This window comes from Lycium barbarum, chromosome 9 (genome assembly GCF_019175385.1).
Source record: "Lycium barbarum isolate Lr01 chromosome 9, ASM1917538v2, whole genome shotgun sequence".
Classification (NCBI taxonomy): domain Eukaryota; kingdom Viridiplantae; phylum Streptophyta; class Magnoliopsida; order Solanales; family Solanaceae; genus Lycium; species Lycium barbarum.
In genome coordinates, this window is record NC_083345.1 from 2,485,449 (window position 1) to 2,501,671 (window position 16,223).

General features: G+C 32.7%; 1 protein-coding gene across 1 annotated transcript; it reads right to left on the minus strand.

The window, feature by feature from the left end:
- Positions 1 to 8,017: 8,017 nt before the first annotated feature.
- Positions 8,018 to 9,269, minus strand: LOC132611019 (6,7,8-trihydroxycoumarin synthase-like). The gene has a single exon (XM_060325433.1). The coding sequence runs from the start codon at positions 9,251 to 9,253 to the stop codon at positions 8,141 to 8,143; it is 1,113 nt and encodes a 370-aa protein (XP_060181416.1). The 5' UTR covers positions 9,254 to 9,269; the 3' UTR covers positions 8,018 to 8,140.
- Between the last annotated feature and the right edge of the window lie 6,954 nt (positions 9,270 to 16,223).

Here is a 16,223-nt window from a genome sequence, read left to right on the forward strand (position 1 = left end):
ACATCTAGTGCTAACTTTAATATAACATGCAGGTTATTGGATAATTTTTGTATAAAGTACTTCATTTAGAATTTTTGAATATGATGTTTTAAAATAGAAGAACCAATAAAAACACATCAGAGAATGAGTTAAGATGGACATGAAATTTCATGGAAGATGTTGCTATCATGGATTTTCATTTGGCTTTCAGGCTTGTGACGCATATATAAGCATGATTGGGAAACATAGTATTTCATATCATTCTTCTGTATACTCTTCTCATGATAAGATTTAATTGGCCAAGCAACTTACCGTTTTTGCCATGCAAGTTTAAATGCCTACATCACCATACAATAGTCAATAGGATATATTCTTTCACAACAAATCCTAACAATAATCAACACCCCATAACTAATTAATGAACACTTTCCTGAATCAAAAAACAATTAGTCATCATTGGTAACAACAGAATCATACATGATTAACCATGTCATATTATAGAACGTCCATTGAAAGAGCATGTGGTTGGACCATGAGAGAAAGAATTGCAAAGTGTGCAACATCCAAAAATAGCCATTTGAAAGATCACAAAGCACATCAAAAGATATTAGATACTACTACGTACATATGTGCATTTAATTATCCATGCATGTGCTTTACTTTACCATCAATATGTACAGTAAAGAGCATTCCTTTTGTTGAAGCATCATTTACAGTGATATGAAGAAATCCAGATATTGTCAACCCAAATAGTCAATGAATCACTTATTCAGGGCGGATCTAATGTTGCGGTATCGGTTTATTTTAACTCAGTACTTTCAGTGTAGAATACAAATAAATAGGTAAAAATGTATTAAAATTGCAACAAGCTAGCACATGAATCCATACTTACAAATATAATGAGTTCAATGTCAATAACCATAAAAATTGAATCCATAAAATTTAAATCCTAGATCCGTCTCTAAACGGATCTCGGCCCATGTCTTTATCATTACGCGAACGGTCTTTGTAGCAAGTCCAATATAACCAGTTGCAGAATATATCTCTCTAAATGGGTTGGTAACCACCATAGCCCGCCGCATGGTATTCTTTGGGGAAAGAAGTTGATATAATCCAACTTTAAGAGAAATAATCCTCTACAGGCTCCGCTTGGAATATTAGAACTCATAATACACTCACTATTTAAAGTGGTCATTTTCTCAAGCAAACTTAATGATTGTAACGGATAATCGTTACGTCCTTTCAGGAACGACTGATTCGCATACGTTATGTCTTTTAGTGTGCATTTTTTTTTAGGGAGAAAATAAGAGATAAAGGCAAAAAAAAAAATGAAAAAATAGATAAATAGAAATTTTGATCTCGGAAAGTGTCACATCAGCCTGGCCTAGCGCCAGCTTTATAGATATATAGAAGATTATTGGTGGGTGATCAATATTGATATATGTAGCAATTAGATCGAAGTGTTATAATTTATAGGGCAAAATAGCCGTTGCAACTATAAATTTTTCATATCACTGATCAAATCCTGTGATGTGATAAGAGGGGATAAACAACTATAGTTAAAAATTAGTGATAACGGTTAAAAACACCTGAAGTATCACTTTTTTACGCGTTTTCTATCTTAATTATCAAGTGTTTGACTTTCCTATCTTAATTATCATCAATTATTTATGTGAATGCTATACTTCTCATATATTTTTTTTTTTGTTGTATAGTTTCATATGAACCATATAATATCGTTAGAAAATGGAGAATATGAAAGTGAAAGTGGGACCAAATAGTAGTGGAATAATGCCATAATTAGGGGTGGACATGGTATGGTATAAATCAAAATTTTTTATACCATGGTTTTGGTATTATAGTATTTAATACGGTATTTGGTATGCATTTTTAAAAAGTTCGATATTCGATATGGTATTCAGTATTTATAAATAATATACCGAAATAACGAATATCATACCGAAGTATATAGTATATATACAAGTCATAAATATTACTATTTTAATACTAACATATATATAAATAAGTATTAGTACAAAATTAATTGTTTAAACATAGAAATTTTGATTAATCTATGTTAATTGAAATACTCTTTTGTGTAATTGATTTAAGAAGGGGAATAATTGTGCTTCTTTTGAATATATTTACATGTGTAAGGTGTTGGTACAATATAATTGAGATGTTTTTTGAATAGCCGAATTCGTAATTATCTATTATATAAATATATGTAGCTCGAAGTCGAACAAACTATGGTTACCGATTTACCGTACCAAAAAATACCAAAACCGAACTTAAAAATACCGAACCATACTGAATTAATTTGGTATGATAATAATATAATATTTTTAAAAATAAAAAATTAAAATTATCATACCGAACTTTCTAATATCGTATCATACCGTACCATGCCCGCCCAATGACCATAATGGTAGTACCTAACTACCTATCAGTACTCAAATCAACTTTTATGCAACTTGTTAATTTCTCCCTCAATCTCTGCAGATCACTTATCTTTTTGACTTTTTAAGGTAATTAATTGATGTGCATATCTTGATGCAATTGACGATCTAGTAGCTCTGTTTGTTGCTATCTGAACTTTTATATCGTTGGTGAGGATTCAAATCCCACATTGTAATTCGCTCCCTCATTTTTCCTTTCCCTTCCCTGCTCCTGTGTAATAATTTAAAAAAAAAATAAAAAAAAAATTGATACCTGCCTGGAAATACATATAAGTCATGGAAGTGATACAGAGAAAAGTCGTAGGCCCAATATTGAAGCTTGTAAATGACCTTTGTCCTCTAGCAATCAATAATGCACATTTTCAAGATATTTGTCAGCATAACTTAGATAGCATTAGCCAATATAGGTTGAATGAACAAATATCTTGTAGGATGTGGTACTCAATTATCAGTAACTTCTAATTTTGATACTCATTATGTGATTAAGTGCATTTTACTTCCAATTAATTGACATATGTGTTTTTTCTTTATTCTTTTATATATATTAAAAAGATATATTATATTTAGACACTTTTAAGCACTGCATTTTTTTTTTAAATATGAAATAATAGTACAAACTTAACATAACATATAAGTACGTAATTGATATAATTATATATAATTCATTAAATTATGAAAATTCAGGAGGAGAGGGATTGAAAAATGCACATTTAATTAATTGAAGGTTAAACTACTATGATTCGAGTTTTACGCAAGCTAAATCATCGAGAATGAATTGAGTAATTGAAATAATGATATAGAAATTTAAATTACAACATGGATTAATGAATAGAAGGAATCCCATATAAGTATGTTCAATCAATCATCCATAAATAATGGCAAAAACGAATCAGAAATATAAATATTTGAGAAGAAAGAATTATAATCAAGAATTGAAAGAAATTTAAAAAGTTCACTCTGAATCAACAGGTTTCAAGCCTTTCAATGATATTTATCACTCTCAAAATATGCACCCGAATTTTCTCTCTCTCAAAATGAGTCTACCAAATATTTTTAACTATTACATCCCTATTCGAATTAGTAAAAGAAATAACTAAAACCAATGAAAGGAAAATCTTTATTCTATATATAAAGAAAATAGTATGGAAAAAAAAAACATGAAGTCCTATTTTCACAAGGAATCAATATTCTGCTTAACTTGTTTCAAGCAATTTAAGCTTTCAAAATATGGTATTCTTTGCATTAATAAACAAAATTGATCTCCAAACACCTTTTAACCAACTCTTGAAGACCATGCAACTTCTTAATGTGTAGTTACTGTATGCTTTTGGTCTTAGAACAAGTCAACGGTTTGCTTGAAATCTCGGAATTGAGGCACAACATTTTCACCTTAAGAATAAAAATTTCAAAAAATAATATTATCCTTACAACTTTTTAAGAATTATACTCATGATTTCATTATTCAAAGTTTAGATCACGAAGTCTTTTATCTACGATACAAACTTCCCTAACAATTATACTAATATATTTTCCCAAACTATAAATTTAATACACCACCCCAACTAATGTTAATTGAATAGTGTCAAATAAGCAGAGCAGTGGAGAACTATCAAAAAGTTCTAATGGGGCGGAGGTTGAAATCAATTTGATATAATGTAAAACTAAAATATAAGTTCAGCAGATCATAGAGAGAAGTATATAAAAATGGACGTGAGGTGAAGTGCATGTGATTCTAAGATCTTAAAAGTCGTCAGTGGATTTAGCATGAGGATGATTTTATGACATAGATTTCCCAGTGTTTTAAATATGTATACATAATTCGAGTTGAAAGCAATGATGAATTCAACGGACCTCAAGAACTCGCCTTAGATTACTCACATTGGAGGTGTAATTCAGAAATAATTTTTAGGGATAAGCCAAAGCTCATTTTTCTTATGCATGGTGGTTCCAGGCCTAACATCTGTGTCGATGCTCACTTTTTTCCATCCACATGGTAATTGCCAATCAAATGCATAAAGAAGATTTGATAATGCAAGTTCCATGGATGCAACCCCAAGTGTAATCCCTGGGCACCCTCTTCTTCCTGCTCCAAATGGAATTAGCTCATAGTCTTGTCCTTTGAAATCGATATCGTTATTCAAGATATCATTATTCAAGAATCCGCGTAAGAGTCGTAGAAGAACAAGCAGAACTTATTCCGGCCGGCCATGGATTCAATTTCACCACTTCTCGTTCTTGAAATCACTATGTGTCATCTGATCTCTTTTTAAAGTTTTCAAACTTCATCAAGATCTAGATTAATCAAATTTCAATCTTCAAACTTCTCCTGCAAATAATCAAATATCCACAAGTCCTCGTGTTAAACTTCGCATGGAGTAGTTTTCACCGGCACATGGGAGAGTGCGAGTGAGGATTTTGAGTTCACCGGCGCGTGGTTAAGTGCGAGTGAGAGATCTAAAGTGTATTTTGTATTTTTGCCGGAGATCCGACTGAATTTGGCTGTATTCTCCATTTTTAGTGTACATAGAGTGTATTTTTTGTATTCGCTTGTATTTCTGTATTTCGAAGGAGAAATTGTGTATCTGAATAATCAAATACACCCGAATACAATGTATTTTTAAAAGGATTTGAATGTATTCTTCATATTTTTGTGTAAATACAGCGGTAATTTGTATTTCGCTAGAGATCCGACCGGTTTTCATTGTATTCTTCCTTTTAAAATGTATCTCGTCTAGCCAGAATCCATGGCTTCTTCTCCTTTATATCTCATATCCGAGTGTATCTGAGTGTATTTGAGTCATATGTCTTCTATCTCATATGTGTTTGGCTTCTTGTGTTGTAACTGAATGTATTTTTGCTTCTTGTCTTGTATCTGAATGTATATTGGCTTCATATGTATTTTGAATGTACACAGTGTATTTGAAACTTTGTTAAATACATTCAAATACACTGAATACATTCAACTTTACGGCAGCTTGAATACATTTAAATACAGTCAAATACATGTGACATCAAATAAGATTGGATACAACTGAACAGTGTATTCAAATACACTCAAATACAGTCAAATACAGTGAAAATATCTAATATAGCTACGAATTGTAAATATGAAAAAGGTAGTTACGGTTGGTTAATTGCTCTTAAAAGACAGTTATTTATGTAAATTGCCCAAATTAGAGTTAGTATTCACAAGCCCACCCGAGACTACTAAAATAGAGATTGTATACAACAAGAATTCTATATTTGATATTGATTCTTTCACACTTTCATCTTTGTAAAAGAAAGCTAGGAGTTATATGAGCGATAATTTCCATTTATAACTCCACGAGAACCATAACAATCCTACTCTTTTGGTCTTGGAACGAGTCAACAGTTTGCTAGACATCTCGAAAGTGAAGCATAACAATTTCGCCTTAAGAATAGCTATTTCATAAGTAATATGGTCCTTAAAAGTTTTTAAGAATATGTAAAATTCATTTAATTATTCAAAATTTAGATAGTGTCCTCTTTTATCTATGATGATACAAACTTTTGCTAATAACTTTACTAATATATATATATATATATATATATCTTCCCAACTATAAAACTGACATACCAGCCTAAGGTCAACAGAATATTGTCAAATAACCTAGTAGTGGAGGACCAAAAGGGATAGAGGGTGAAATGCATTAGATATAACGTAAAACTGAAATATAAGTTCCACCAATTATAACGACAAGTATATTGAAACGGACGAATGGTGAAATGTGATTTCAAGTAAGCCTGTCAAGTGGGCCGGGCCGTACCGGGTCATATAAATGCGGGTCACATGGACCGGGCCAGGCCATAGTTAGGGGGCCGGGTTGGAGGAGGGAAAGGGGTGTCCGGCCAAGCCCCCTACCCGGGTAGGGGTACATAGTGGGCTAAGTGGGCCGGGTCAAATTTTAATTATTTTAAAAAAAAATTCTAATACTAAAATTTATTAAGTTTGATACTTTAAAATCTAGTTGTTGTCAACTTTATTTTAACCATCAAGTTCCTTAAATTATACTTTGGCCCTATTTTCAATCTATAAATACCATTCATTCTTCTCCATATTATCTCACAATTCCCTACTCTCCTCTTTCCCAAAATTTCCTACTCATCTAAATCTCTCTCTCTCTCTCTCTCTCTCTCTCTCTCTCTCTCTCTCTCTCTCTCTTCCAACTTCCAAGTTCACATTTCAAAATTTAAATTTAATGGGTAATGATAATCCTCCACCTCCTCCTCCAGTCCGAAGATCAATTTCAAGTCCGGTGTGGTTGCATTTTGAGCGAGTAGACGAGGAACATGTTAAATGTCAACATTTGGTCAAATATATCCATAAGTCCGAACCAGTTTTTGGGGGTACCGGTCCGTTACATAGGCACTTGGACAAAAGGCACAAAATTGAACTTTGAAGTTTATCTCTGTTTTAAATTTCTCCATCGATGCTAGCGTTTTGAACTTTTCATTTGTAATAAGTTAACCATTGAAGTTTGTATGTTTTGAATTTGCAATGTTATCAATTTAAGTTTGAAGTTTTATTTTAAATTACTTATGTAGTCTTGTATCACATTCTCAATTTTTTATAATTTTTTGCACTTAAATAGCCGTTGGGAGTCTTCATTCCAACAACATATTCAAGATATACACAAATATACCATTAGCATATACAAGATATACATAAATTAGGAACTTTTTTTTGCTATAAATAAGCTAATCTTTTTAACCCCCAAAAAAACAAGTTGAAATGAAATCACACAATAACTAAATGGGAACAATGCACATGAGTTTTGATACTAAATCAAAGTTCTTAATTTAATTATCTCATCTGATCCTAAGTCCTAATGTCATGTGCAGATTGTCACCTCTCCATCATCGGCGGAGACGTACATTTCAAATACGCTAAAAAATATTTAATTATTATTATATATAAAATATTTGAAACTAATAAGATCTTAGACATTGGTTGTGCTACATTTTCGTACTTCATCACAATCTATCTTCCAATTTCTCTGTGAGTTGATCCTTTTATTTCATTTTAACGATTCTGTAAACTCAGCTATCAGTAGGGATGACTGATGACACAACATTTTGACATAACTATCTTCCTTTTAATTATGTTAATTAATTATTTTTATAATAATATCCATGATGCTCAATAGTGTTATTATATTAATTTGCTCGAATCATGTTCACGAAAAGATATTTTCTCTGCCGCCATAATTTTTGGTGTTACCAACTTATTTTTTACAGCAAGTAGGAGAAAAAAGAAGAAATGGTGGAAGTTACGAAATCTGTCATATATGTAAAAATGCCTATTTATGATATTTTAAAAAAAACAAATTAATTCGAAGTGGGTCGGGCCCCCCGGTAGGCTAGAACCTGGGCTGTTGGTGGGTCGGGCTACCGGGCTAAATGGCATGTCCGGCCCAGCCCCCTAATTTTTCCCACTAGCCCAGCTCACCACCCTCTTACCGGGTTGGGGGGTCGGGCCGGTATGGGCCGGGTTAGGTGGGCTGGTCCCGGGCCGACCCGACCCAATTGACAGGCTTAATTTCAAGTCGTTACTGGGTTTAGCGAGAGGGTAATTTATTATATGCATTTCATGATATTTTAGATATGTATACATAAATTGAGCTGAAAGCAAATTCAACTTATTTCATAAAACTCCCCTTAGATTCATGTCTAACTGTTATCTAGCAATAACTTTTAGGGATAAGGAAAAGCTCATTTTTCTTATGCATGGTAATTCCAGGCATAACATTTGTGTCAATGTCCTCTTTTTTCATCCCGCGAGGTAATTCCCAATCAAATGCATAAAGAAGATTTGACAATGCAAGTTCTGTGGAAGCAACCCCGAGTGTAATTCCTGGGCACCCTCTTCGTCCTGCTCCAAAAGGAATTAGCTCATAGTCTTGTCCTTTGAAATCAATATCATTATTCAAGAATCTCTCAGGTATAAATTCTTCTGGATTTTCCCATATTTCAGGATCTCTTGCAATTGCCCATGAGTTAACATGAATTATTGTTCCTGGCTGAATTTCATACCCTTGTAGTGTGGATTTATCCATTGATACTCTTGGCACTAGTAGTGGAACCGGTGGATACAATCTAAATGCCTCTTTTATAACTGTTTTCAGATAAGAAGGAAAAAAATCAGATACAAAAGAGCTAGCCATCATTGCTTGAGCTTCAGTCAAAAGATAATCAAATCTCTTCCTTTCATGTGCTTCTTCATTAAACCTAACACCAAAAGCAACTCTACAAATAATTGTACTAGTTAGTGAAATCATTAAATTGCTCAAATTGGTGATTTGTGAGGTATTAACTTGTTGAGATATTTTGTTGATCATTCTCGAGACTTCATCTCCACGAATTGGACTAAATAGTTGTACTTTCTTGAGACTAAATAGATGAAGAACGCCAATTTTTCTCATTTCTCTCCAATAGTCATTATAAGGTGCACAGGCAATATCATGACCATTGTAAGACAATTTTTGCTGCCCAAGAAGAGAAGGTCTACTACAAAATACTAAATCTTTTGTCTTCAATACTTCTTTCCCTAATTCTGGTGAAGAAACTACAACCATTGGAGCAGAAGCAAGTTTCAATGAAAATATTTTCCCATATTGTTTGGAAAGTTCCCAGAAATAGAGATGAGGGGTTAAACTATCATACTGATGCAAATTTCCAATGAATGGCAGACCTATAGGACCTGGTGGCAGATTGTCTTTGCCACTCTTTTTGATTTTAGGAAGAAGAAAAATAAGAAAAATAGGAAGGCCTACAAAGAGTAGAAAGAGCATCATTTTGTTGTCCAGCTTCGTAAAATAATAGTCACTTGAAATGTCTTTATATATATATATATATATATATATATATATATATATATATAATAGATCTTGGGTTAAAGTTTTTCCTCTTTTGTTTTTCGAGTAAAGAGTTTATGATTTTTGTACAACGACAACATAAAATAATTTTGAGAAAGTTTAAATTTATACCATAGTGAAAATCGATTTTACACTATCAAGTTATTCAAATGATATCTAATAGTAAGCCTTCTTAAAATGTAAAATTTGAAATATAAAAAGTAAAATATGCTACCTACTACAACATATAAGAATGACCTGATATTGTAAATATTATTTACACCAACAATGAATATTAATTAAAACTCCTATCCATAACAAGTAGAACTAATTACCTACAAAATAAGACAGACAACTTGTTGCAACATGTTAAAATCAAACTAACAGTACAAAAATTTACTATGTTATCAATGTATATTAGTCTCACACAGATTGACCAAGAGCTTGCCTTTCATGGAATGTTTGTTTGATTGTGAACTATCTGATATAGGCTACTTTGGTCATCCTTACACATGGTGTAATGAGAGAAAAAACACTGATATAATATGGAAAAGACTGGATAGATTGGTTGTTAATGATGAATGGATCTCATGCTTTACCAAAACTACTATCCAACACCTCACTAGGGTCAGTTCTGACCATTGTCCTTTACTCATGATTGTTGAAGAAGAAGAGGAAGATTACATCAAGTATTTCAAATTCTTGAATTTTTGGGTTGATCAAGAGGATTTTCTGGATATTGTGAAACAATACTGGGATGAGGAGATTAGAGGCAATATTTTCTGGAGAGTTCACCAAAAAATGAAAAGAACTAGTAGGGCTCTTACTCAATGGTCTAGAACCAAGATTGGGGATATTTTTGAAAACACTAAGACATTGGAAAGTAAGGTGGACCATCTAGAAACTCTGTACATGAACACTTTAGATCCAGATGATAGAATGCATCTCAATCATGTAAAAGCTGATCTGGTTCTTCATCATAAAATGGTAGACGCATTTTGGAAGCAAAAGGCCAATCTAAAATGGCACTTGGAGGGTGATGAGAATACCAGATACTTTCATAACATGGTCAAGGGAAGAAGGAAATTTCTCAACATTCATAAAATCTTTGCTGATGATCAATGAATAGAAGGGAATGAGAACATTGCTGATGCGGCTGTGAAATTCTATCAGGAGTTGTTTTCCAAGGAAAACATCTCCATTGATGCCAGTATCCTTAATTGTTTACCTTGTCTTATTACTGATAATGATAATCATATGCTGCTTGCTATACCATCTATGGAAGAAGTTAGAACTGTTGTTTTTGATATTAATCACAATAGTTCTGCTGGCCCTGATGGCTTTAACAACATGTTCTTTCAAAAATCTTGGGAAATCATTGGTAATGATATCCTGGAAATGGTCAGGGCTGTTTTTAATGGTGAACAAATGCCTAAGTTCTTTACTTCTACTTGCTTAGTACTAATTCCTAAAATTGAAGCACCTCAATCTTTTTCAGATTTCAGGCCTATTAGCCTTAGCAATGTTTCTCAAAAATTGGTTTCTAAGGTTTTAAATGATAGATTATCTAGAATCCTTCCTAAATTAATTTCTGAAAACCAAAGTGGATTCATTAAAGGCAGAACTATTGGTGAAAATGTTTTACTTGCTCAGGAAATCATCCATGATATCAGAAAACCCAACAAGGGTAATAATGTTGTGATTAAATTAGATATGCATAAGGCTTATGACAGGTTATCTTGGTCTTTTCTGAGTGCAGTGATGAGGAAAATTGGTTTTGCGGAACAATGGATAGTAATCATATGGAACTTGATTTCCAACAATTGGTATACTGTCATTGTAAATGGCAAGAGACATGGTTTCTTCAAATCTGGGAGAGGAGTCAAACAAGGAGACCCTATATCTCCTTCCCTTTTTGTGCTAGCTGCTGAAGTCCTTTCAAGGCTACTTAATAATCTTTATGAGAATCCTAATTTTATAAGTTTTAGCATGCATGATAGCTGTCCTAAAATCAATCATTTGTCTTATGCTGATGATATCATTATCTTTTGTTTAGGTAAATCCGCAACAATGAATCTTATCAAGAAAACACTAAGTGATTATGGGAAAAATTCTGGTCAATTAATCAATATCAACAAGAGCTGCTTTCTGATGGAAGAGAATGCTCCACAAAAAAGGAGGAAAATTGTCTCTAAAATACTCAATTATCAACAGAAAGAATTTCCCATAACTTATCTTGGATGTCCTTTATTCTACGGGAGGAAGAGAGTTCACTATTTCACTGATATGGTTACTAAGATCATACAAAAAATGGGCTCATGGAACTGCAACATCTTATCTCCAGGAGGGAAAAGGATCCTGATTAACCATGTATTGTCTGCTATGCCTTTGCACATGCTAGCAATATGTGAACCACCCAAAACCCCTATTTACCAAATTGAAAAGGTTATGGCAAACTTTTTCTGGGGTAACGTTGAAGGGAAACAGAAACGTCATTGGACCAAATGGGAAAATCTATGCAAACCAACCCTGGAGGGTGGCATAGGAATTAGAAAACTCCAGGATATTACAGATGCTTTCTCTTGCAAACTATGGTGGCACTTCAGAACTCAGGTTACCTTGTGGACAAAATTCAGGAAAGCTAAATACTCTCAAAGAATTCACTCCATGGCCAGAAAGTGGAACTACAATCACTCACACACTTGGAGGAGGCTCATGAAAATCAGATTCAAAGTGGACCATCTAATTCAATGGAAGATCAACAGAGGTAACTCTAACTTTTGGTGGGACAACTGGTCAGGTATGGGTAGATTATCTCTATATATTCAAGCTTCTACTTCTATTAAATCAAAAGTTTCCGATTACATCACCAATGGAAAATGGGACCTTGGTAAGCTTTCTAATCATTTGCCCCCTGATATGGTTCATAATATTCAGAAAATTACTATTCACTCTCCTAATCTAGATGACCAGCCCATTTGGACTGCTAACATAGATGGGAGATTCAGTAGTAATTCTGCTTGGAATATTGTTAGAGAAAATTTTAACTCTTCCCTTCTTAATAAACTGATTTGGCACAAAAAACTTCCTTTCAAAATCTTTTTCTTTATATGGAAAGTGCTAAGATGTAAAATTGCTGTAGATTCTAACAGAGGCAGATTTAACATAAATTTAGCCTCAAAGTGTGATTGTTGCATTATTCCTGCTCTGGAAGATGAAGAACATTTATTCATGAATAGTCTAATTGGTATCAAGGTTTGGAAATATTTCAACCAACTTTTTGGCATTAGAATGGAACAAAGAAATATTAGACATAATTTGATTACCTGGTGGATGATTAAGGAACTTAATCCTGTCCATAAGCTAACCTTACAGATTTTACCAGAAATCATTCTCTGGCAGATTTGGAAAGATAGGTGTAAATGCAGGTTTGAAGGTTTGAGGATGTCCTCTAACAGAATCATTTTAAAGGCTACTCAACAACTCAATATCATTGCTCACAAACAATTCCCCAAGATCCCTCCTTACATGAAATGGATACACTTTTTTGAACTCATGGAGAAAGCCAAGATTAGTATCACTACTGTAGCAGTAATTTGGATGGCTCCTGAAGCTGAACACAGATGGATGCTCCAAAGGCAACCCAGGACAATGTGGAGGTGGAGGAATTATTAGAAACAATTGTGGCAACCTAGTATCTGCCTATGCGACACCTTTGGGAATTGAAACCAACAACTTCGCAGAAACTAGTGCTTTGAAAACAGGGGTGGAATAGTGCATGACAAATGGGGTAAGGAATCTTGAAATTCAATGTGATTCCATGCTACTGGTAAACTGGATTTTGAAGAACTCTCCCACACCTTGGAAACTCCAAGATGACATCAACAACATAAGGGAAATGCTTGAAAATTTTGACAATATAAAGGTGCAACACTGCTTCAGAGAAGGCAACAAAGCTGCAGACAAACTTGCCAACCATGGACTGAATTACAACCAACTAACTTGGTTCACTGATTTCCGGCAACTACCTAGAGATGTTAGAGGTGAAATTAACATGGACAAATTGAACTATCCCTCATTCAGACAGAAGCATAATAGAAACAGGATTATCTTTGACAAACAAATCCTCAGAAACTATTCTTTTGATGTTCCTTAAAATTCCTATGTACAGGGAGTCTCTTGTATGAATCACTTACTCCCAGCCAATTTTTTGAGAACTGATATTTTTGTCCTACTATGTAAGGCTGGGAGCCTGTTCCAAACACGTAGGTTCTGGATATTGGGTTGCCAATATTCATCTCTTGTAAAACTTCTTGATGACGAAATAAATGAACATCCAATCTCAATGAGATGGATGGCATTTGATCAAAAAAAAAAAAAATTAGACGAGGACAAAAAAAGGTCTCTGGATGATAGATCCTTCTCAAGTGTCTATATTAACATATTATCGGTGAATATTGATACGTGTAGCAATTAGATCGAAGTGTTACAATTTATAGGGAAAAGTGGACGTTGCAACTATAAATTTTACATATCCTTGACCAGATCCTGTGATGTGATAAGAGAGGATAAAAGTCTATAGTTAAAAATTAGAGATAATGGTCAAAAACATCTGACAAATTACTTTTTTACGCATTTTCTATATTAATTATTAGGTCTTTGTGTTTCTTACCTTAATTAGTACTCCCTCTATTCCAAAAAGATTTTCCTCCTTTTCTTTTTAGTTTGTCTCAAAAAGATTGTCCCTTTTCTATATTTAAAAATAATTTAACTTTATAAGATAATTTACAGTCACACAAATATCTAAAGTTTATTTTGGGCCACACATTTCAAAAGTCTTCCTTTATTTCTTAAACTTTATGTCAAATTAAAAGAGGATAATCTTGTTGGGACGGAGAGAGTACAATTTCATATGAATCATATAATATCGTGAGAATATGAAAGTGAAAGTGGGACCAAATAGTAGTGGAATAATGCCATAATGATGGTACCTAACTACCTATCAGCACTCAAATCAACTTTTATGCAACTTCTTAATTTCTACCTCAATTTCTGCGGATCACTTATCTTTTTGACTTTTTAAGGTAATTAATTAATGTGCATGCCTTGATGCAATTGATAACTTGCCTGGAAACACATACAAGTCATGGAAGTGATACAGAGAAAAGTCGTAGGTCCAATATTGAAGCTTGAAAATGACCTTTGTCCTCTAGCAATCAATAATGCACATTTTTTAGATATTTGTCAGCATAACTTAGATAGCATTAGCCAATATAGGTTGAATGAATAAATATCTTGTAGGATGTTAGCATATTTGATACTCATTTATCAGTAACTTCTAATTTTGATACTCATAATATGATTAAGTGCATTTTACTTTTAATTAATTTACATATGTGTTTTTATTTATTCTTTAATATAAATTAAAGATATGTTATATTTAGACTATTTTAAGAACTATTTTTTTTTTCAAATATAAAGTAATAGTACAAACTTAACATAAGACATAAGTAAGTAATTATATATAATTCATTAAATTATGAAAATTCAGGAGGAGAGGTAAAATAAAAATATACATTTAATTAATTGAAGGTTAAATTGATATGATTTGAGTTTTACCCAAACTAAATAATCGATAATGAATTGAGCAATGAAAGGAATGATATAGAAATTACTACACGGGGATGAGACTCCTCTCTATTTCCACTCTCTCCATTTTCCCCAAGTTCCTATTTGGATGAAAGAAACATGTCATAGTTAATAATTAATGGTTGAGATCTAATTGCCCAAATCAAGGTCCTAACCATAGTTAGGATAACAAATACAATATTTTCTTTATTTACTCTAAAAAAAATTGACAATCCCAAAATTCTAACTAAAACATTATCTCACCTATAAATTAATCCTATTTTTTTTTTCTTTTCCTATTTATTACGTGCTCTTCCTTTTTTTTTTTTTTTTTTTTGTTACAGTTCTTCTTAATTTTCCCCCCTACGTCCATCTCGATATGTTCCCCATATTTTTTTTTGTATACTTCGTGCTTCTATAATTCAAGAAAAGAAAATTTATAAGTCATTTATATGACACGTAATAAATAGGAAAGAAAGAAAATTTTAGGATTAATTTATAGGCAAGATAATGTTTTAGCTAAAATTTTGGGATTGTTAAATCTTTTTAGAGTAAATAAAGAAAATATTTGTTATTCTAACTATGGTTAGGATCTTGATTTGGGAAATTAGATCTCAATCATTAATTATTAACTATGACATGTGTCTTTCATCCAAATAGGAACTTGAGGAAAATGGAGAGAGTAGAAATGGAGAGAAGCCACATCCACAACATAGATTAATGAATACAAGGAATCCCATATTCGTACGTGAAATCAATCGGGCATAAAGAATGGCAAAAACGGATCAGAAATATAAAGATTCGAAGAAGAAAGAATTATAACCAAGAATCGAAAGAAATTTAAAAAGTTCAATCTGAATCAACAGGTTTCAAGCCTTTCAATCATGTTTATCACTCTCAAAATATGCACCAGTTTTTTTTCTTCTGACAATGGGTCTACCAAATATTTTTAACTATTACATCCCTATTCGAATTAGTAAAGGAAATAATTAAAACCAATGAAAGGAAAATCTTTATTCTATATATAAAGAAAATAGTATGGAAAAAAAAAACATGAAGTCCTATTTTCACAAGGACTCAATATTCTGCTTAACTTGTTTCAAGCAATTTAAGCTTTCAAAATATGGTATTCTTTGCATTAATAAACAAAATTGATCTCCAAACACCTTTTAACCAACTCTTGAAGACCATGCAACTTCTTAATGTGTAGTTACTGTATGCTTTTGGTCTTAGAACAAGTCAACGGTTTGCTGGAAATCTCGGAATTGAGGCACAACATTTT